This window comes from Vespa velutina, chromosome 2, assembly GCF_912470025.1.
Source record: "Vespa velutina chromosome 2, iVesVel2.1, whole genome shotgun sequence".
In the NCBI taxonomy this organism is placed as follows: Eukaryota; Metazoa; Arthropoda; class Insecta; order Hymenoptera; family Vespidae; genus Vespa; species Vespa velutina.
In genome coordinates this window covers 14,000,562-14,024,336 of record NC_062189.1, presented here as the reverse complement: position 1 = coordinate 14,024,336, position 23,775 = coordinate 14,000,562, and the positions used below count along the sequence as shown (strand labels likewise).

General features: G+C 39.8%; 1 protein-coding gene across 3 annotated transcripts in view; it reads right to left on the bottom strand.

The window, feature by feature from the left end:
• LOC124946435 overlaps positions 1-23,443 on the bottom strand; it is a 32,873-nt gene extending 9,430 nt beyond the window's left edge. The window contains exon 1 of one of the 3 annotated variants that reach the window (XM_047487138.1): positions 21,630-23,443. Coding sequence is in view for 2 of the 3 variants with exons in the window: in XM_047487136.1 (XP_047343092.1) it covers positions 21,256-21,337 (82 nt within the window). In the remaining variant the exon portion in view is untranslated. Of the gene's footprint in view, positions 1-21,255 lie in introns of all 3 variants that reach the window. The other 2 variants (XM_047487136.1, XM_047487137.1) reach the window with 2 other exon arrangements.
• Between the last annotated feature and the right edge of the window lie 332 nt (positions 23,444-23,775).

Sequence of the window (23,775 nt, the reverse complement as noted above, 5' to 3'; positions counted from 1 at the left end):
ACATATATTGTTGTTTCTACTTCATTTTCTTATAATCTTTTATCCCATTGATTTTCTCTTCTCTATAACTATTTCTTTTAATCAATTTTATGATATTATTACGAATGAAAAATAATATTGCGTTTCCATTATGATTTTTATAATATTCTATTGTATATGAAACTGTATTATTCTCTTTGTAGGTATTTACGTTTGAAATAACGTTATATTCGTTAAATACTTAAACGAGGACAATACCTCTTAGAAGTTCTGTGTCACATAGGTCTAAGAGAAGACGAATGCAGAGAGAAGGAGTTAATGGAAGGAAGCGTTCTGTTTTCTGTACAATAATCCTCGGGAAACGGTAAATCATGTTTCATCTTCAGGTTTACATCTTGTCTGCGCGACGGATTCTCTAGTAGTCTAGAGGAATATTTGAATAGTACTTCCACCCCGTATAAACACCGCAGGCATATCCATTGCTTGGAATTCGCCGTGAGAGCGATAAATATCTCAAGGAAAACACACTCGACTAAGATTCATTTCACTTGTCTTGAAGCGGAAAACGATCGGTAATAGAGGAATTGAAACTGAGATAGAAAACGTTTGTTGGTATTCGATATTGTCTCTTGTTGACTGCGCTGTAATTACAATACTATCAAGACAGCGAAAAAATTCTTTTGTTTTTCGTATTCAAACTTACAAGATATCCCGTGAAGCCTTAATCATGGCTTAATCACTTATATATTTGCAGAAGGAAAATTCAAAGTGGATGGGGTGTTCTAAAATGCCTTTCAACTATTATGCATATCCTTAGCAAAATCCCCTACGGCCGCGAAGCCGGAAAAGCCAAAGGCGTAAAGAGCCCGTACTCTGAAATGAGATCCCTTTCTTCCTTCGAAACTCAACTAAATGAAAAACTCTACTACAGCTCCGATCCCTAGAAGCTTTTATTATTTTCATGAAAAAGGAGAGAATGAAAGAAATGAGAGGGGAGAGAAAGAGAGAGAGAGAGAGAGAGAGAGAGAGAGAGAGAGAGAAAATAAAGACATTGAATATTCTTTTTACAAAGCTTTCACCTGGCATTCGATAGAGGCAACATTCTACTTGATTCATTCAAGTATCATCATCGACTTTTATTATTTTTCTCTTTTCTTTTGATTTTATCTTATATTCATTTGTTCAAAATCAATTTCAGAAACTTATTAATAATTTTCATTTTTGATTTTGTTCGTGCATTAATTATCAGAGATTCGTGAAAGAAACGAGAAATTCGTGGTATTCGTTAATTTTCTATCATATTTTTTATCCTCCCCTAGCTATATGTAGGTAAATAAACAAATGTGAATTAAAGGTACATTCAGTCACTTGCAATGAAGCTCGCCCGAGGCGTACAATACGATTTTTTAATCTCACGAATGGAAATGCTAGCGTCGACGCGTCGACGAACCAGTCACGTTGTGCCGAATACTCGTTCGCATTTAATTTCGAATGGAAATCGCGATATCACAGAGGTAGCTGATTAATATTCCTATCTCTTCAAAAGCTATCTCAGTTTCGTTTACTCCTTCTTCTTTTCTTTTTTTTTTTTTTTTCTTTTTTTTCCTTTTTATTTTTATCAAAATGAAGCTTCATCGTGGGAACTTCGTCGTGGTTCAAAAGAGCGATCAGTCAGCGTGTTCACTGAAATAGAGAAGAAAAGAAATCGAAAGAATGAGAAGTAGGAAAATACTTTGGAAACGTTTTCGAACTTCTTTCATACGGTAAGGCAGGTATCTGTGAAACTTGATAACAAAACGTATAGCTAGCGTGATTCTGTATCAACGGCGTATAAGTAGTACGTAAGAAGAGTGAAAAAGATCCTTTTCGGATTATAGAGAGGTCACCGATCGATTCGGTCGAATGATGCTTCCTTAACGTCGTATAATCGAGTCCACGTTGCCGGCAGCCCGATCGTTCCTCCTCCTCCATTGAAATCTTTTACAATAGACCCACCGAGAAATCCTTTTCTTCGTCTTCTTTCTGTTACCGTTCGAAGAATTCCGGGATGTGTCGTTTTCCTTTGCGTTACGATATCCATGCTATGCTTCCGCCCGTTTCGGCTCATAAACCCTTTAACGGAGAAACTCCTCTGTAAATAATTAGCTCTTTGTAATAAGACTACCATTCTCTCAAAATATATCTCAGAGTACCGTTTTCGAAGCGATATTTGGAGTAAAACGTAAAAAGAAAAAAAAAATATATATTTACGTCCCTTCGAATCAAACCAAACAAATGAATTGCAAATATTTTGAATGAAAGCATTCGATCGATACGTAAAAATTGTCTCGTATGAATGAACTCAAAGCACATATCGGCACGTAGATATTTACACGAAAATATAAGTTCTTGAGAATTTGCGAGATGATCGACTATGCTTGCGAGAAACCTCAACGGCGAAATCATGGACCAAGGAAAGAAGAATTACGAGGAGAATTCTTCGGATGATGAAATCTAGATTCGAGCTTTGCGGCCTCTGTGTCTGTCTTGTCCTTTTCTCTCTCTCTCTCTCTCTCTCTCTCTCTCTTTCTCTTTTCTCTTGACTATGTGGACGCTCGAGGAATTCGTTTCTCTCGGGGTCGCTCGAGACTCACCACTCGTCTTTCCACCGCTTGAACCGACTCCTTTTCCATGGTATACTTCCGCGAGAGTGAAAGAGAAAGAGAGAGAGAAAGAGAGAGAGAGAGAGAGAGAGAGAGAGAGAGAGAGTAACTCAACGGGAGAGAATGCAAGAAGTTAAAGTATCGCAGCGGGGGAGGATGAGGGATGGAAAGAGTTTGCGTGCTCGGACGCAATGGCTTTAACCGCTCGTCTTACTGAGATATTCCCAAAGAAAAATGGTATATTACCTCCATTACTACAACGCACTACGATAAACTTATCCAGTCAAGCATTCCAAGAACCTTCTCACAGAGATTTAAGCTACTCTCGTGGAAATAGTTTTGCGTATCCAAGCCCACGAGTTTGGCTTTGTCATCGCATTTCTGAAAGCTTACAGCTTACAATGAGAGATTCTCTTGAATTTTGCGTAAGCTTGCGGTTAAGGTATGCAGTCAGTGATGAAGGATCTTTCTCTCTCTCTCTCTCTCTCTCTCTCTCGCTCTCTCGCTCTCTTTATTTCTCAATCTTTTTACGTTTTTTTTGTGGAAATCGGAATAAGTAATTGTTTTCATGTTGGTCTTTCTTTTCGGATGTTTATAAAAAATAGTAGAAGAAAGTGTTATGCTAAAGTTGTCCTTATTGCTTTCTCACTTTTATCATCGTAGCCAGAGAAAATATGGACTTCACTTGTTTCTTCGATATGTAAGAAAAAATAAGGCATATACTCGAAAGATTAAAAAATGTAACAGGAAAACTATCGTAGTGTCAATCTATTGACGTATACTATTGTATTATTTTTTTTCGATTGCGACAATTCTCATGTTCTTGTTTATTTTGCTACTCACAGACGGAACGTGTGTGAACGATATCATCCCCTCCCCCAAGAAGCTGTGGATGAAGCTTAACTTCGAAAGTATGTTCGGTATGTTTGTGTACGGCTATGATTTATTTGCTTCTCGAGGGCACAACTCGATATTCGCCTTTAGCCATCTGCGGGGATGATAGTGGCTGCAATGTCGACGTTGCTAGAAGTAATGGCGATGGTGGTGGTAGTGGTGGCAAAGGTGCCGCTAGTGTCGGTGACATACTCCGAAAGATAGAGAAGGGGTTAAATTTTGTCGGTTTCCAAGACTGAGAAGGTTGACTCGTGTTCATCGATATAATACCTCCAAGAAATCCCAATATATCGTGAATCGTCTTAGAAGCTTCTACGTAATACGGCTACCTTCGGGGCAAGCGTAATCTTCAACAAACTTCGTTCCAATCGGAAAGGAACGGATACAGCTTCTATGAGATAAGACGTAGAGACATGCCACGTAGAGTTTCTATTATTCCATTTTGATTTAATATATAGTCGCTTGAGTTCGAGTAAAGTTTTGAACGATTCATTTAATCGATTTTTAAAAATGATATTAAAAAAAAAAAAAATCTAAAAGAAACGTAAAAGCGTCAGTGTTCTTATTACTAGTTAATTATAATTCCGATTGATACTTATTAAAAGTGAGTATCTATATAATTTTATTTATCTTTATTTCGAAAGTCACGATACTCGTGACAATAAGGGGAAGACCGGTATTGGTAGGAACCGATGTAATTCCGAGATTACATATCTCCATCTCTATATCTTTCTAACTCGGTGGTAAAGTATGTCCCTGTACACGACGTCTAACGGCGCCAAAGTATCGCACGATAGATAGATAGATAGAAATAATTCTGAGTACGATAAGAATCGTGTCTCGGTGATTCTCGTTTGCTCGTTAAACGAATCGATTAATATCGAATCTCTGTATCTCATTTTTTGATTTTTCTTCTTTTTACTATATCTACGTATGTAATATAACTTCGTAAGGTAGAAATTAAGGAAGAGGATAGATATAGAGGGAGAACGGAATGCAATAAAAAGAACGATGCATATCCTCGTTGATGCGCGCACGATGTTATGAGGAAGAGAGCGCAACAACAATAGACATACGTTATGCCGAGTTCGCGGCTAGAAGTGGGGACAAGGTGCAATCCCCTTACACGTCCGTCGAGAAGGTTCGTATCCAACAATGAACTTATATTCTCATGATTTCAAGCGACTCTCTTCCTACATATACGATCCTTGAAGTGTACTTAGCAAAAACGCTAGTCCTTTTCCAATTGATACGTCCACCGACGCCAGCTACGAAAGATAAAATCTTTTTCGAAGATGGAATGCAATCGTCCTAAAAAGTTTCATGGAGATTCTTCCCGTGAATCGCCGATTTTATTTCCACCTAGAGAAGTTGCGACGAGAAGTATGCCAATAAAATGATTTTATTTGGATGTTTTTCGATTTCGAAAAAAACAACGAGAAAAAATTGTTTCTTTCAATAAGATTAAATAAATAAATAAAGAGAAGGAGAAAATATCTCATTCTGAAAACGGTGAAAAGAAAATAGTCGTCTCTTGTTTGGCAGCTAACGTGCACGCGAACCGAATCAAAATGGTCGTTCAATCAGGAACATAATCTCTTTATTTCGTTCGGCGGAACAATGTAACGGGTAGCGAGCAATAAAAGCGAAAGATAATTCGACGTTATCCGATTTCGTAACGGTTAGCCGTAATTCTTTCTAGCGCCGGGCTTTGAACGAAATCCTTGGCTGACCAGCAACGACGGATCAATTCATTATCGGAAATCTGATTACGGATGCGAGGTTGTGGAAAAGAGATTCAGCTGTGGAAAAGCCCATCGCCACGTTTGCGTTTTCTGTTGTGTACTAAAGCTGTTTCCGAGAGAAAGAGAGCAAAAAAATAGCGACAGGACGACTACGAGTTACGAAATATACGAAGAAGTGGAACGAAAGAAGCAAAGAAGAAAAGACGCCGAATAAAGTCGAACGAGATGGACCAACGAGCGAGAAGAAAGGGGGAAGAGAATCTACCGAATATGGAACGCGTCCTCACGAATTGGAAAAACAAGAGCATAAAAGGATAAAAGACGACGTAGTCTTCTTACTTGAATAAAAAGAAAAAGAGAAGGAGAGAGAGAGAGAGAGAAAGAGAGAGAGAAAGAATAAAACCATATAGCGAGCTACACGATATTTCCATACGACGCGATAATCCGCGAGATATTGTCACGGAGGTTCCTTCAATTTTCACAAACGCATTCGAGCAATAATAACAGCAGTATTATTACTTACTAGAGATACTATTCGAGAAAGCATAAAAATCAATAGAGATGAACTTTACTCGATAGATATCGATTTTTCCTAAAATATGAAAGTTTTAATAAGTTCAAAGGCGAAAGAATCATAGCTATTTCGTTTGACCGAATAGGTAAATTTTTCGGTTCGTTCGCGTATCAATGAACCGTGATGTGGCGAATATTCAAGCACGAATAAACATACAGAGAGAGAGAGAGAGAGAGAGAGAGAGAGAGAGAGAGAGAGAGAGAGAGAGAGAGAGAGAGAGAGAGAGAGAAAGAGAGAGAGAGAGAGAGAGAGAGAGAGAGAGAGAGCTTTTATTGGGAAACTTTCGTTCTAAGAACGTTCGTAAATATTCTCTGAATCCTTTCTGTACGTACGTATATTCGTATGTACGTACGTAGTATTGCGCGAGCAGAGGATTAACGAAGAGAGACGGCCGTGCGCAATTTCTTTCGATTCCCGTTGGAGCGTAATGACTTCGTTCCACGTTCCACGCGGAGTCGTTTGCGTTTTTGCCATCACCGTCTGATATCTCGGGAGGCGAGTACCGATAGATCGCGCGGGTTCTTGCTTCTCGCTCCCTTTCGCGAGTTCCGCCTTCGAGAATCCGCTCTTCTGCCACTACCAAGTACTACCTACGCCTCTTTGCGCCTTTTATTTATCGCTTCACGCGATTCGAATCCTTACGGTTTTAGCCGACACTTTCCGGTAGTAGAAGGCGTAATGAGCCGGGGCGATAATCGCTACCCTCCATCCCCGTGAGCTGCATTCTTTCCAATTCCGGTACCCACGCTTCGTGACGCGTTGACTGCCTCTACTTGTCTGCATAGAAAGTGCACCTCCATTGTTTTGCGCTGCCGCGAATCGTGATTAGACCGCACCATCGCTCGACTTTTTTCTATCTTCCCTTTTTTTTCTTTCTCTTTCTCCCTCCCTCCCTCCCCCCCCCCCCCCCCCCCCCCCCCCCCCCCTCTCTCTCTCTTTCTCTCTCGTGTTACTTCTTCCCTATTCCTTCCAACTCGCGCAACTTCGTCTCGTTTTCTCCCTCCTCATCTTTTCTTTCTTCTATTACTTCGTCCTTTTTCTTTCATCTTTCGAAATCACAAGAAATCAGCAAACCACCTTTGCCCTCGTTCAGTCTTTCCCTTTCCTTCCATTGGATCGCATCTTTTCCCGACACTCACATTTTCAGCTTCGTTAGCCGCACACGAAAGAAGGGAGTGACTTTTCGACTGAGAAACGGGACGATGAATGCTGGCCCCGACGTTAAGTGGAATATAAGGACTGTAATGTTACACAAGGGAGGAGTTTTCCCTCGCGATTAAGTTGCTCCTTACGACGCTTATTATTTTAATTGGGTAATACGTATGTCGCCCGCATAGGAAATGAGATTTCCGATGGAGAAGGTAGATGTCGGATGCGCGATTTAGGTAGAGAGACGAAGAGTACAGCGCGAATTCTGCAAAAGCAATTTGAATTTGCCAACGACGAAGGAGAGAATTTAAATTGCTTTCGAACTGCTTGCATTACTAGATAGAATTCGAAATGGTCTTCGAATAACTCGCGTCCGATTTGCATGTCGCGACTTCTTCGATGGTCGCGTAACCCTTGACATTTTGATGTTAAAAAAAAAAGAAAGGTGCGAGATAGATCTTAAATCTTATACTCGAAATAAGACCATTAGCATAAAGATTAAACGTTATTTTGCCGGAGAGCATAAACAAGAAAATTCATTCGTTTATTTTTCTAGTGCGCGATATATCGCGGGATCAGATAATACCTACTCGAACAAAAAAAAGAAAAAAATGAGATAGAGAATTGTTGAGACGCGTAAACAAGATGTTGAATTAAAAGTTACGCTTTTAAATAGCATAAAATACGATAGAAATTGACTTTCGTGCCATCCATCATCCTATGTACGACAAGTTATCGTAGTACTTTCGAAATCTCGACAAATTTCATTCTCTGGGAGAAACGTCGAAACGAACGCTTGATCCTCCGAGATCCGATAATCGTGTTGGGAGAAAGAAATTAGCCGTCGCTCATCCAACAGCAACGGCTGCGGCAGAGGTACACGAAACTGTAAGCTTAATTGAAACGCGTGATATTCGATTTCGTTGCTCTACTGAAATCCGCGACGAGCGAATAGCAAAAAAACGAGGAAGAGAGAGAAACAGAGAGAGAAAAAGAGAGAGAAAAAGAGAGAGAGAGGGAGAGAGAGAGAGAGAGAGAGAGAGGATTGGAAAGAACAACAATGCATCGTGCTAGTCCTGACTGAGCAATTTCCTCTCCGACCGCGTGCCCGACGAATAACGTTTAATTGCCACGCGCGAAATTGGGACGATGGTGTGGCCGGTGTGCTAGCCGCTTCTAACGCGATTGCTTTCGTTCCGAGCTTGGTCACCTTTCCTCCCTCTCGAGTTTCCCAGTCGAATCGTCCCCACCACAAACTTCTCTCTCTCTCTCTTTCTCTATCTCGTCACCCTACTTTTTCGTTTCGCTCGACCGCATACGTACACCCGCATCCTTCGAGCTTTCCGCACGAAAGCGTGTTTTTTAATTAAACGTATCTTGTCCAACGCCTACCGGGGAAGTAATCTCCCATGGAAATACACGGAATGTGCTGAATTCTCCTCGAGATATCATACAATATCATTTTATAAGAATCCCTTTTCATCGTGCTATCATACTTTCGACTCTTCTACCAATTTATTTAATACATATATGACTTAAAAACTTTTCTCTTGAAAGAACGCCACGGGTAAATTCGTAGATCGTGGATATGATTTTCAATTTTAGAAGCATTCAATTTCAGTAGCAAAACGATGTAATATCTAGCAAGATTCTCTCTTTCTCTCTCTCACACTCTCACACTCTCATACACACACACACACACACACACACATATAGCTTACACACTTATATGATATAGAAGAGTAGCATCGTCCTATATCTATTTTTTATCTTTTTTTAACATGTCTCGATACGATCGCGTTTGATCCGTAACACGTTCAAGTTACGACGAGATGAAAATTCAATAAAGCGTTTAAACATCGAACGGATTGCATGTGCTCTCTTTTTCTTTCGATTTATATATTGTATCAGATAGATTGCAAAGTCGACGTACGCGCTTTCTCGTCTTTTCTGACACGAGGTTAATCGAGCTGCGTACGCGAACGATATCTTTATAGTACGGAAAATCGTTATTGCTTTTACGATTCATCTCAATGGGATTTGAGCTTTTGCTTATTTCGATTTAGATCCATCTTTATTCTGGTTATTTCGTTAGCTACTACCGAACGAAGCCGTACGAGCAGGCTATTCGAAAGAATCTTTTCGAACGTTTTCACGAACGTGATTGCATAACGACAAGGACGGTCTTCCATGTGTACGTGTACGATTGCGAAAATTCGAAAACGATATCCGTCTTCCTCTCGATACATGTCGATCGTACGTGTACGGCAAGTGAACGAATCCTAGACGAAATCCGTTGTTAGATGCAATATCCTTTCGTAGATTGTAGTAACTTTATAGGAACGTACGTACGTACATATACACGCATATACATGCACACATATATAGTACATCCATCCTACTTTAATATTTCCATGAGAGTTCGCTAAGCGCCTGTACACCGATCTACCAACATACGTCTGCGCTTGTAATTATATGAGAATATTTCTCGTCGACGTTTTCGCGCACGCGTTACTAATTTCGGTTTGTACGAAGGTATCTACATACATCCCGTTTCCTTCCGAATATTTTAAACCGTCTCGTTAACTCCAACGTGCCTTGATTAAAACGGAAGATGCATATTTCCAGCCGACCGTAACGCATTCAGTCAAAGAAAAAAGGAGAAAAAATAGATCGAAAGAAATATGGCGTATCGTTAATGCATCTACTATGTCGTAGATATTAAATTACTACCAGAGATGAAAATCCAACCAACCAAGTCCGAGAGAGGTGATATTTGTTGTTCCATATGCGCGCGTTGCGGATATGTGCGAAATATTTATACGACGACAGAACGAAATGATTCATCGGAAAGATTAAACATTGGACTAGACAACTAATGTTTTTCTTATAGAACGAATCCCAAGTCAATCATTCGAAAATAACATCGGTGTGTTTTATTGGATGAATCTCATATGGTCATTATCTTTTTTTCATTGAATTTTTTTTTTGCTTGAAAGTAGTGAAAAGGAGGAAGAAAGAGAAAGAGAAAGAGAGAGAGAGAGAGAAAAACTATAGCAAAATAATGAAGTGTAAACAGTTAGTGAGAAAAATGACCTCTTTCACAAGCGGCGAAGTACTTTATTACTCCGTGCCGACAAGTAGGTATACGCGCGTGCATTCATTGCCTCATCTTATGCACATCCGGTAAATAGCAGAAAATTATGGGCAACCGCGCCAGGCGATGATAACTCCTGTTGCAGCTTTTCAACGCTTGCCAGGGGAGGAGACTTCTTCTTCTTCGTTTAGTCTAGCCCGGTGACCTTTCATGAAATGGAAACCCTTTTCTTGATACTTTCCTCTCTTTCTCTTTCTGTTGGAGTAAGTCGCGATGAGGACAAGGCTACAAAGCTACGAGAGTATACAAGGAAAACAGGTCAGAGAATTACCAACAGAAAACGTTCATTTCCGTACTGTGGAAGTAAGCTCTCTCTTTCTCTCTCTCTCTCTCTCTCTCTCTCTCTCTCTCTTTTTTTCCAAACGAAAGATCTAAAGGATTCAACAGCAAAGGATTGAAGCACATTCGTGTAATGGAGTAATACGATTTACAGGTATCTTTACCTTTTGCTTAAGTTGAACGAATTACAAGAAGGCATCATTCATCGATGGCATGTTCCGCATTCTCGTTTAAGGAATATCATTTTCAATTAATTATATATATATATATATGTGTATGTACGCAGAAATGCCGTGAAAACGTGCTTCAACGATAGAAACATATGGAAATCTTACGAAATTTGTGAATTCAAAATAAGAACTCGTTCGAACGTGAATTCGGTAATGGAATTCCACAGCAAAACTTCGTTTGAAGCGAGTTACGCATACTTTTTTTCTTTTTCTCTTAAAAGAAAATAGTAGGAAGGAAGGAAGGAAGGAAGGAAGGAAGGAAGGAAAGACTGTTTAGAAGACATTTCTCGATAATTTTGCAATTCTTTACAGGTTGAAGTCTCGAAATCTGATCGTAATTCATCGTCAAGTGAATAGCATTACACGAAAAGTCACTTTATTTCAAAAAAGTCAGTATCTTCAAGGATATCCCGTATAATTTCCTTTCTCTCTCTCTCTCTCTCTCTCTCTCTCTCTCTCTCTCTCACTCTTCTTACTTTGCTATCATGATTTCACTCGATTTCCTATCTATTTCGAATCGCGAATTTCTAAACGATTTGCACGAATACATGAGAACGGAAAAATGTGAGAGAAATAATGAGCCATAGACGAAAGAATGTTTGAACGAAGAAACATCGACTAACGGAAGGTGTCTAAAGAGGAGTAGGAGGAGAAAAAGGAAAAGATATGTGGGCGATGAGAAATAACTCGTTGAACGTAATCGATCACTATTACATTGTCTTCTGGTCTATATCTCTTTATCTATTGCTACATTCTGATAAAAAGAAAGAAAAAAAAATGTCAGCGGTTGTTAACAATATTATTTGTTAAACGATCTAAAAATAATATAAAATCTCGGCAAAATATATGTACTTGTTGGATAATTCAAAGAAAAAAAGAGAAGGAAACTTGTTGATCATGCAAATAAATTGATATTTTACTGTTGGAAGTAATTTCTTTCGGGCGTAAAAAAAAAACAAAAAAAAAAAAAAAAGAAAAAAAAGGAAAAAAGAAAAAAAATAAAATAAACCAAAAATTCCATTACGTAAGACGGGATCGTAGAGAGTAGCAAGTTGTGAGGATTCGTGTGAAAGGGTGAATGACCTGCGAGACATCTTTTGCGTCAAGTTCGCTTCTTGGAAACGACAAAGTCGAGCGTGTCACTTCTCGGTACAACGATTTCAAGTAAGTTCGGAAAGTGCATCGATGCGGAAGCTACGCATTCAGCAACAACGGTTCCTTGAACGAAAGTCGTGTTGAAGAACGAAACGCTAGCCACTGTATTCCTTGTGTTTGCCTGCAACTTGTCCAAGAGCTTTCATTCGAACGAACTCCGATCTTCACACTTAGAAGTGCTACTTTGTTGAAATTCATGCCCAAAGATATATGCATGTACCTTAAATATATTGTCTCTCGAATCGTATAAACTTTTTGAGAATATTTATAAATCGAATTTGTTAAGAAAAAAAGAGTATATATGTACTTTCTTTCTTTTAACGAGTAATTAAATTTATTTTTTGGATCACGGAAAAATAATATATCACTTTTCCCGCAAGGAAATCGTAAAAAAGCTCGTAAATTGTTATTTACCCGAAGAAACTTCGACTACGACGATATCTACCATTTTCATTTCGATTTTCGTTTATGACTGAACTACCGTAATTTTTACTTTGTTTTATTTTCCCTATCACAGATAATTTTCATCATTCAATATTCTTTATAGCTATTTGAAGGACATGCATTACGTATTATGTTTTAGACTCGAAAAAACATCGATCGATTTCATTCATTTGAGTATTATCGATCGTCACTGTCGTGACGAGAAAGAAGACAACGTCTTCCAAACTCGCTTTTACGGATTAATATATTCTACTCTTATCGTTAAACATTTCTCGCGGAAATGAGGATTTACGTTGCGACGCGTTCGTCCCGATGAGAATTCTTACGGCATATTGCTTGCTTCAATAAACTTCATTCCTCCGTACTTTACTACCCGATTCTTTTTCCCTTCGTCTCTTTTCCTTTTTCTATCGTATCTTCTCCCTCATGATCTTACTACGAAGAAACAGCTTAATTAATGGATAAACCATTCTTCAGCGTTCGTCGTTGATCAGTATACCAAACGACTTTTACCAAAGTGCCTAGTATCGATCCCTAAAATTCAACTCAATACGACGACAACGACGACGACGACGAAGACGACGACGACGACGACGACGCAGCACGGCGCGACTCGGTTCGAAGTTTGACACCTTAAACTGCTTTAACGAAAAATGGCTTAACTTCAACTAGTCGAACCCATAACAGCCTCGCCTCTAACTCTGCTTGTTGTAGTACATATATCCATCGAGCGAGGGGAAACGAGAAAGAAAGAGAAGAGATGAGAAAGAGAAAAGGACAGTCTATTGTGATTTACCGAAGACGAAGGTCGTCTCGTTTGATCCTGTAATTGAGTTTCCCTCTCGCTTCTTTCGTTATAAATGAACGGTATTCCTTAGGGAATATTGTCAAGTTTAGAAACTATTTTATACAAACGTATCCTATTATAGGAATATCGAATTTTAAAAAGGGAAAAATTAAATACACTCTTCGAAAGCGCATGACTTTCTTATCGATAGATTTTGCTTTGTCCTCTAGTTTGGAATATTCACATTTGCGTTTTGGCATCGCGTTACTCGTACACGGTGATCGTTGTGGTCACGTTTGGTTCGTCCAGCGCGGTTCGTTTAATAACGAGGCGCGGTCGTATAACGCATACGTCATGAGTTACCGTACTAACGTATGATTTATGTGATCGATAGTTTTGATATTTTCGATCGTCGCACGCACACCACATTACATCCGTACAGTATCACGGCGACACTTAATATTTCAGGGAGGGTTACGCTTCGTTGAAATTTCAACGATGATCCTGCTCGCGTTGCACTCGATCCGGCTATTTTTCAATATAACGTATGTACCACGTTCTACCATTCCGTGACATTTTCGATAATACAAGTAGGTAGGGGGGTAGAGTGACGGTTAGAATCATCGGAGCAACGAAATATCGGAACGTGTGTCTGGCTTGCAAACTCACACTCTATGAGTTTTCCCTGTCTCTCCACAATCTGGACATATCGTGGTATGTTACGAACCTACTGTGTACAAACTCGAATATCTCAACTCACGGAATTGTATGACCTTAATATTACGTGTATGTACATACAAAGAAAGAGAAATAGAAGAAGAAGAAGAAGAAGAAGAAGAAGAGAGAAAGAGAGAGAATATACGTAAGATAAAGGTAGTTTCTGAATGGACTCGTTCGATGATATCGCTCAACAATAATAGTATTACTCTGGATAGTAAAATGTAAATGATACGAGAAGTGTCCTAAAGATTTCTCTTGTTTCTTAACATTCTTTAAATATAATATATACTCTATCATTATCTTTTATTTACAGATCCACTCACTTAGTTTCTCTCTTTATCTTGCCTTTTTGATTCGACCGCCATCCGTCTTTTGAATAGCCCGTCCTAGCAATAATATCTTTAAAGTGGTCGCGTCAACGGCGAACCATAAATCGAGTCGGTCTCTCCTCCCCGTAAAAGTATCCCGCAAAAGCGACGGTAGAGTTCGAAATACGAGCGATTTAGTAAACGTCACGTTCGCGTGACGTTTGATAGATACGAATGACCGCGCGATGGGAATCCAGCGGCCACCCTCCAGAGTGACTCTCTGTCGTTGTTGGAATGATCATCGTCAAGCGTATAGGACGCCACGTTCGAGACGCTCGAGGATCGTCATACATCCGTCCCACGTCTGGGTGATGCTCGGACCAGTCAGCTATATAGCCGAAGGCTTGAGTCCGTGCATCGATTAGTAATTTGCTAAATTGATAACCCCCATGGATAGGATATTCCGTCGAATCGATATAAGGGTGCTCCATGGAAAGGTTCGATTTTCCGGAGATACTCGAACGATAGGTCGCTTTTCCTTCGGATCGACAAAATGGAAAGCTCGTATCGCTTTAAATCAACTCGGTAACGAACGATCTAGGTCGAGCGATGCTTCAACGAGTAATCCGAATGCACTTCGATGCGTCGTTCGAAAACAAAACAAAACAAAACAAAACAAACAATTGAACATACATAAAAAAGAAGAGAAAAGGAAGATGATACTGCGTCGAAACGAATATCATCCAAGGGATGACAGTTTAGCTCTTCTTTCGGCAATCGATAGCGTACTAAGGCAAGCTTTTTCTAACTTTTATCATTCCTGATCTATAGTACTTTTTAATTAAAAAATTTTATTATACTGCTGCAGTTAAAGCGCATTCACGGCATCGTTGATTTTGTTCTCGTTTAGTCAGTCCACGGAACGACGTAGAAAGTTTTGTTCGAAAGGAAAAAAAAAAAAAAAAAAAAAGGAAGAAACCCACGTCGTCATACGATTCTCGTTGCTTACTCTACGAGTGTGTATATATACCTATGTGACTGCCTATGCGCGTGTATCTGTTCTCTTGTAATTACGAGAGAAAATGAAGGTACCGCGTGCTGCTGTAGGCATACGCGAGAATCTTTTTATGAACGTCAACACGAATAAAAGCGAGTGAGTGCTAGCGGGGTTCCTCACGTGTGTGGGCGCTTACGCGTCCTATTAATTTTAAATGGACTGCTGGGACAGATGCGAGCGGATGAGAAAGAGGGAGGAGGGTTGAAAGAAACAGAAAGATGATAAAGAATAAAATAGGGAGAGACCGATGAGACGCCAGGAATGACTTCACGAAAAATTCTCGAAAGATTACATTAGACCAACCTCTCTCGTTCTTTCGAGAACTTACCAGAGATATGCACTTATGATTCTCATGTTGCGAGCAGTCGCCCACAGCGCTTTCGACGACCGCAAATACATCATTGACCGGATCCTAAACGCTAGATAATAATTCAAACCTAACTCACATCCGATGGAAAGTATCGTTGTTTCGTTCGATCATCGATGCGTCGATCGTGAATTTTTTTAATTCGCGTTCAGGAGAACCTTAGGAAGCGCCCATAAAATATAACGCGTCAAACGATATAGGCGTGCATACACGCACACAGACACACAAACACAGATACACACACGCACACATACGCACACACAAACACACACGCACACGTATATAATTCGAAAGCTTCTTCGAATCTGCCCCTTCGGCACTGACGTTATCGCGACGTACGACGATAAGGCGGTACGTTTTTATTTCCTCGAATTTTCAGACAACGTTCCATCATATATTTCAAGGGTCTGCAAATGTCAGATGACGTTCACCAGGGTTTTAGAAAGATAGGATAAGGAAAAAACTATTATCAGACCAGGAAACTCGCGGAGCATGCGTTTCATCAGTTAGGCTGAAAGTCAGACAAACGTTGGAAAGAAAACGAATGCAATTTATCTAATATAGATATCTAAGTACGACGCGTTTAGATACTCGAATAATAAAGTTCTTCTTCGCCTGGAAATCAAGAGAAGGTGTGGCTTAGGATTATTCGAATAGTCGATTTTCATTCTCATTCTCTCTCTTTCTCTTTCTCTTTTACATCCTTTCTGCGTTCGTATCTACGAGAGGAAATATCGGTGTTTGGGAAAAGGATTTCAGTTGGAAGTAGGTAAATGGTAATCCCAACGATTCCCTTTCAAATGCGGCTCAAGTTCCGTAGGAATCAGCAACAGCTTATCGGGGTTATGACACTCTTCGAGAGTCCCTCCCCCTCTGCTTCTCACTTTCTATCTTCTCCCTCTTTCTATCTTACTCTTCTCCATTTCCTTTTCTCTTCTCCCCTCTCTCTCTCTCTCTCTCTCTCTCTCTCTCTCTCTCTTTTTCACATAATTCTTACTTTTTTCCCTATCTTTCTTCGTTTCTCATTTTCCCTATTTTTTTTTCTATCTCATCTTCGAAACAGACCGCTTCCAATAACACGATATCTATCGACGAGCAATCGCCATTTATAGTTTTAAAACAGTCATCGTTCGTTGAAATTTATAAATTGAGAGATTTCTAAAGTGTCCGAAGGACTGATAGGGGACGATGTCTTAGCTGTTATCGTTAGAAAATATCGTACTAGTTCATCGGATTATACTTTTCGTTGTATGGATATCATAAGAATTTACTACACATAAGATTTCTCTCTCTCTCTCTCTCTCTCTCTCTCTCGTTTTTTCTCTATCTCTTTCGCGTATACTTTTCTTCGTCTCGACGTCGTCGTTCACGCTTATCGAAGAATCCTTTTGCCTTGCGGGCCAACGGATAGTTCTCGTTTTCTTTATCTCTCTATCTCGATCTCTGTTCTTCTCTCTTTCCTAACGTAACGTAGTAGATATATTTTATATCCTTTCTACCGACGAGCGCGGACATCTTATCAAAAGTTTAATGTAAACCGTAACTTTCTTCGCTATTCCCCGCCTTCCGTCAACATTATTCTCGTATAATGAGCACCGCGAGAATATAATTCTACAGCGAAGCACGCTCTCTTACGGTTTCGAGAGCGTGCTCGCGATAAATCGTGACGAACGCGAGAGCGAACTTCCCCCTCGATCATTTCGATTATCCCGTTAACCGGACATTAACGAATCGTTGGGTGATCGACGATCCTATCTTATAGCAAAATTCTTTGGAATATTATTATATTATCTTGGTGAATCGTGAAGTCTTGTCTAAGCGAATTCCTCAGTTCGTATCGGAAGAGAATAAAGAGTATAAACACTTTAACGTGACAAGTCCTCGCTAATGGCCACCTGTTGATCTTTGATTAAATGCATGCGATATAGTACCCATAAAATGCATTAATCGTACTCATTCGTGAAAGAAAGAAAGAAAAAAAAGAAAAAAACAAAAGAAAAAAAAGAAAAGAAAAGGACGAAAGGATAAATTCGTATCAATAAGAACATGTCTAACAAGATCGAAGTCTTTCTTATATAACACGAAATACTGCACTCTATACTATTTAATAAAAAAAAAAAAAAAAAGAAGCAAGCGAAAAGGAAGTTTGAAAGATTCGCATCGTAGGTAGGTAAGATTCTTCGATTTTCTCGTTTTACGGAAAAAGTAAGAAAAGTTATCGTTATGTCCGAGAGGGGTATCCGGCGAACGAAAACCGCAGTAACTTTGCGGACTCGGTAAACCACGAAAATCAAAGACAAGTCTAGCGGCTTTGCAAGCTCATAATTAGCACGTCGAGTTCTTTCGGTGTGCAGTAATGAAAAGAGACGTTAAATGCCGTTCGGGAAAGTTATTAATAATCGTTTCAAGGGTTGCCTACAGTCGTACAAATGAGATCTAATTAGGAGCAGAGGCACTTGGAAGGAGTCTCGGCTTGAACTTTGCCTTTCTTCACCTTCCACCAATGATTCTTCTTTTTTTTTTCACTCCTTCATCCTCAACGTCTCTTTCCTCTTTTTCTATCGCCGTTCTTCTTACATCAAACTTCTCTCTCTCTCTCTTTCTCCTCTCTCTCTCTCTCTTTATCTCTCTCTCTTACTCTCCCGATGTCTAGAATTGCTTCCCTCAGCATCATGACGATATCTTAATAACGTTTCTATGCGCCACGTTCCTTACTCACGCTTAAAGCCTAAGAGAGCGAACGGACGAAGGAGAGAAGTAAGAGGAGGTGAAGCCAGATCGGAAGAGCGCCTTAGCGTCTGAAACTCGGATCTCCGGTAGTAAAATAGACGGCTTAATTGCTTAATTTCTCACACGGCTAAACCCCTCTCCTTCTCTAAGAACAAAAGCATGTGCATAGCACCGTTACCCCGGTCTTCATCTTCGTCTCCTTCTCCTTCTTCTTCTTCTTCTCCTCTTTCTTCTCCTTTTTCTTATTCTTCCTTTTCTTACTTTTATGCGTTATCAACATTACTCCTCGCGTGACACTTTAATTATGCCGCCGCGTAAATCCAACCGCCGAAGCAAGTACACACTTGCGATATTCCGAACGTATCTCCCATCGAATGGGCTGCCCATTAAATAGCCAACTCCTTTTCCTTCTCGCTTATCCCAGTATAGCCTGGAGAAGAAGTGCGATCTATCGATCTCTATCTCTCTCTCTCTCTTTCTCTCTCTCTCTCTCTCTCTCTCTCTCTCTCTTTCTTTCTTTCTTTCTCTACCTTCCTCGTTTCAAATCTTTCCGTTCTGTTCTCTCTACGCGCGAGAGAGAACTAACGGCGAAAGCTATTTTACACGCGTCTATTTCACGAAGAATTTAAAAGATTCATAACTTTTACGTGGCACGGAACTGCGGTTCGTCGATTTATTAAAACAGCAAAAAAAAAAAAGAGAGAGAGAAAAGAAAAAAGAGAGAAAAAAAAGAAAAAAGAGAGGAAAAAAAAAAAAGAAAAAAGGAAGAAAAAAGAGATGGATAGAGAGTAAAAAGAACAATTCACCAATCAATATTCAACTGCGTGCCAACGATGAAAAGCACGATCTAGTCAACGATCGCATCGTAATCGATCCTATCGTCTGCAAGGCTATTGTTTTCATGAATATGCTTCATACTTTGTTTTCCTTCATATGATAAGAGAAAAAGATTATTGAAATAATCAACCATGAAATTTTAATCTGTTGAAATATCAATATCATTTGAGTGCTTGGCTTATCGGACGATGGGAAGAATTGCGAAATTCATTTGGAATCATTTTCAATGCTTTAAGGAAAGAATATCGAATTCCTCGTAATCGTTCATTTACTTCTCTTCATGGTTCTATCGAGTAGCAATGCTTATCGATTTCAATTGTTTGAAAGAGTGAAAGAAAAAGAGTGAGAGAGAGAGAGAGAGAGAGAGAGAGAGAAAGAGAGAGAGGAAGATCGTAAAACTCGAAAGAAATCGGACTCGGTTACATTTCAACGAATCATTTCTTTCGCATCGTTTAATAGTACGAAGGAGCAAAGACTACGGGAGCTTCTCAATCGTAGAAAGTTCACGGATCGTCCGGTGTGATCTCGCAAACGAGTGCTCTTCGCGAAAGAAGCACTCCGTTACGTAATTTCCTCGTGCAAATATCATTTCGCGGGAGGACGTTTAATTAAATTTTTATCAAATCGGTTAGGAGGGTTCGATAGGCAATACTCGTTCGTCCGATTGTTCCTCGTAAAATTTATCCGATCAATTTTATTAAAACGACCACGAGCAAGTAGGAATATTTGCCGTCGTTAATTACATATATATATATATTTGCAGTAGCGAATTTATATTTATTAATCGTATCTGGGATTTATATTAGAATCCGATAATTAAACTACTACCGATTTCGACGTACACGAGCCACGAATATTCACGTTCGTTTGAATGAGTCTCGATGAACGTCCCGTGAAATCGATTTAATTAAGATCCCCCTCTTTTACGGTATGCGAAAAAAAATGAAGGTAAGCACTGATTTTTATGTAGTTTTTCTTCTTCCCTACTCCCTTCCTCTCTTTCTCTCTTTCTCTCTCTCTCTCTCTCTCTCTCTATCTATCTATCTCTCTTATTCTCTCTTTTCTCTTTTCTTTTTTCAACAAAAAGGTATATCAATTAATTGAATTCATTAAACGATCGACCTCCGATACGACTCAGAACTTTATTGCTCTTTTCCTTTATTTTTCTTTTTTCTTCTATTCTCGGACACGCGATACGGCGAAAAGGAAGCTCCCGACGGACGAAGAGTAGCCTTTCATCGATAACATCCGTTTCGCTAGATCCTCTTCGATATATTCGCGTACAATACGATCGAGATTACTTCGTCTCTACTTCCTAGTACTCGGATTTATCTGTTAGAGACACACGCACGTACCAAAGTACATACGTGACTCGATTGGGCCCAATAGTTTCATTTCTCTCTCTCTCTCTCTCTCTCTCTCTCTCTCTCTCTCTCTTTCTCTTTCTTATTTTATAGCTATATTACTTTTTTCTTTTTAAACTCCTCGCTAACTTCGCCTCGGTGTATCGATATACAAAAGACGCTTTAATCCCATCCATCGAAAGTTTTGTCTCGCTTAAAGAAAACGAAATCGGATCTTTCGTCTCACCATATCCGATATACTACGTTCTTTCCTTCCCGAGACGAACGATACGTTCGCGCCGCTCGTTTTTCTTATCGGCGTATACGGCGTCCTCCGAGAGGAGTAGTTAACGGAAGGAATTTACGGAGCAGAGGTTAGCGAACGACGATACTCGCCGTTTCGATCAAGCGTTCTTTCTTTTTCAAGATTGACCGAAAGGCAGAGTCACTCATGAATTCGTGAGAGATCGACTGACGACGAGGTCAACGTTACCATCTTTCGATCCTTCGTATCCGAGTTAAATGATCGATCGTAAGATTGATCGAAGAATAAAAGAAATTTCTTATTTTCCTAAAAATCGACGTAATCGATTAGGTTCCGTCGGCTGGAACGATCGTTGAAAATAATGATCAAAGCTATTATCGATCTTATTGCTTCATCGAACGAGTCAAGTGTCACCAAAAGTAACTGAAAAGGTGATAACTCTGACGTAAGGCAAATAAATAATCCTTAGATCCTTTCTCAACCTTCTGTCCATTCCAAAATCATTATCTTCGTTCAAGAGAAGAAGTACGCGATCGAACGTACGTCAAGGAAGCGTGCGTTTCGGTTTAACGCGCGAGACTGATTTTTCTTACCGGTTACGCCGGCGAACACGACGAAAAGCAGCGAAACGAAAAGGGAAGGACGCGCGCCTCGGTATTTCGCGACACTTCTCATCGTGTGTCTCGCTCTCGATTGCAATTATCCACACCCCACGAAGCACATACACATAGAAGCGCGCGAGCGCTTTTCCGAGACAGGCGGATAGATCACTGTCGATCGTTCATATCAACACTTCCGTGTAATCACGTTCATCACAATCGCGTAACGATCCATCGGTTTTTTTTTTTTCAAATTGCACTTTTCACTATCACAATTTTTTTCTCTTTCTTTTTGTTTCTTTTTTCCTTTTGTTCTTTTTTGTTTACTTATTTTTTATTTATTATTTTTTTTTTTTTCGGTTACTTACAACTTCCTCGTAAATCGATTTCTTTCTTTCTCCGCAATTTCTTTTCTCTTCGTAAACTCGTAAGTTTATTTTAACTAAAATTAATGAGATCGAACAAAGTTTAAAAATTTATGCAACGAAGAGAGGAAAAAGGATAGAAGAGAGAAAAAAGAAACGGAGATAAGTTAAGATGGTCTCGATCGATGGTTTCCTCACCGATGAAGGAAACGTCGACGATCTTTTTTACGACGGACACCGTCAAGAAAAGCGACGTAACGCGTCGGAGCTTTTCCGGTCGACGTCCGAGCGGCTACTGAAGGCTCCCGCCGCAAGCACAGCGAGCTTCCAGTGCGTCGACTCCGTCGTGCAACCCAAAAGCTTCGCTTCTCTCTCTTGCACACACATACACACATACATACTCTCTCTCTCTCCCCCCTCTTTCTCTCTTCATACCCTATCTCACTCTTCCTCTTGGAACCCTCTCGGCCATTTTAGCGCCGTCGTTGCGATCAGGCGCGCCAGTGCGGGCTGCGCGCGCGAGAGAGCTTTCGCGTCCTAAAGCGAAATGCTGAGGAGGAGTAAGAGGAGAAGAAGAAGAGGTGGCGGCTACGGATGGGTGGCTAGACAGGAGGGAGTGATTGATTGGCGCTGAAACTTCGCGACTGATTGAATCTTTTTTACGTTTCAATATCGATATCCCCACATGGGATGTATGGCACGCGGAGAAAAGGATACTGGAGGGGAGTATGTTGAATGTACGATGAAAGGTGGTTATTTGACGATTTTCACCCATTTGTATATATCTATGTAAGTTCTGATCTTGCTTGATCGTAAAGAGAATAAAAATCGAAAGTATATCTATCTCCTACCTCTTCAAATTTTATTTTATTTTTATAAATGTTGCGTGTATTAAACTACTTTTCTATATATATATATATACGTACATCTAGTTCGATTAGAAGACGAGAAAGTAAATGACAAGATAAATAAGATAGCTCAAGTCTACGATTAAGAATCACTTTAGCGAAGGTCGCACGTTCGTCCTCTCGAAAGCTCGACTGGTACGATGCAAGTGACGCGTGATTCACGAAGAAGCGCGCTAATCACTGTTCTCGTCCATTGAAGACGTATGGGTATCAAGGAGAATTACGGTAATTAAGGTCGAGCCTCACCTAGTTGTTAGAGATACATTAATCAAGAAGTTGGGGCAGATCAAATGTTTTTCCCTTCTCAATATCGGGAATAACGGACGAGGTTCAAATTGTGTTCATATATGAAACTTCTGTTTTTTTTCTTCTATTTTTTTTTTCTTTTTTCTTTTTTCTTCTTAAGATCTACAACGACGAAAATGCATAAGAGAGTCTATTGACTTTGTTTAAACTTTGTCGATAGTTCAAAAAGATCATAATGGAAACGTCTTGGATCGATGATCTTCTTGGCATATCATCCTCTTTACTTTATTTTCATTATCCTTTTTCTATGATGAATAGGCAAATAAATGCAAATGACCTTGTCATAACAATAATGCAATCCACAAGAAATCTGTCATGGATCGATCATGGAAATATCTGTATATCAGAAACAGTTAAGTTAATTAAGACCGGATGGATGAGTTGAATCTGAATATCACAACCCAATGGTATGTACCTATACATCTACTTACATGCGAACCGAACGTCAGTGAAACGATCGATGGAAAACGCCGCTTAGGAAATCATCGACGATGATTTCCTCTTTCCCTTCTCGTCCATATTTCGATGCTCGGTAAGCGTTAGCGTTCCAGTTTCGCGCGAAATTTCATTGATCTTTGGAAAGCTTGAAGGTGGAAGATTCACCAACGATGCAAAGTATGCTCGCTTTACGAAGCCTCCGAATAACTTGATCGGTTTACGACAAATAAGCAGAAAGGAGGAAGAGTCGATATCGAGTCGACCTTAATTCCTTCGTAAGGAAGGAAGACAATTTTGCGTCGGCAAAATTTACTAGAGAAATAAAGAGAGAGAAAGAGAAAGAGAGAGAGAGAGAGAGAGAGAGAGAGAGAGAGAGAGACTCAAATTATACACGTCTGTGCGTACAAGCGTGACAATGAACAGAGATTTTCGTTAAACGAGTTATAACGTTTACGTTTACAGACGAACCTTCAAGGCTGTTATGCAGTGAACGCAGA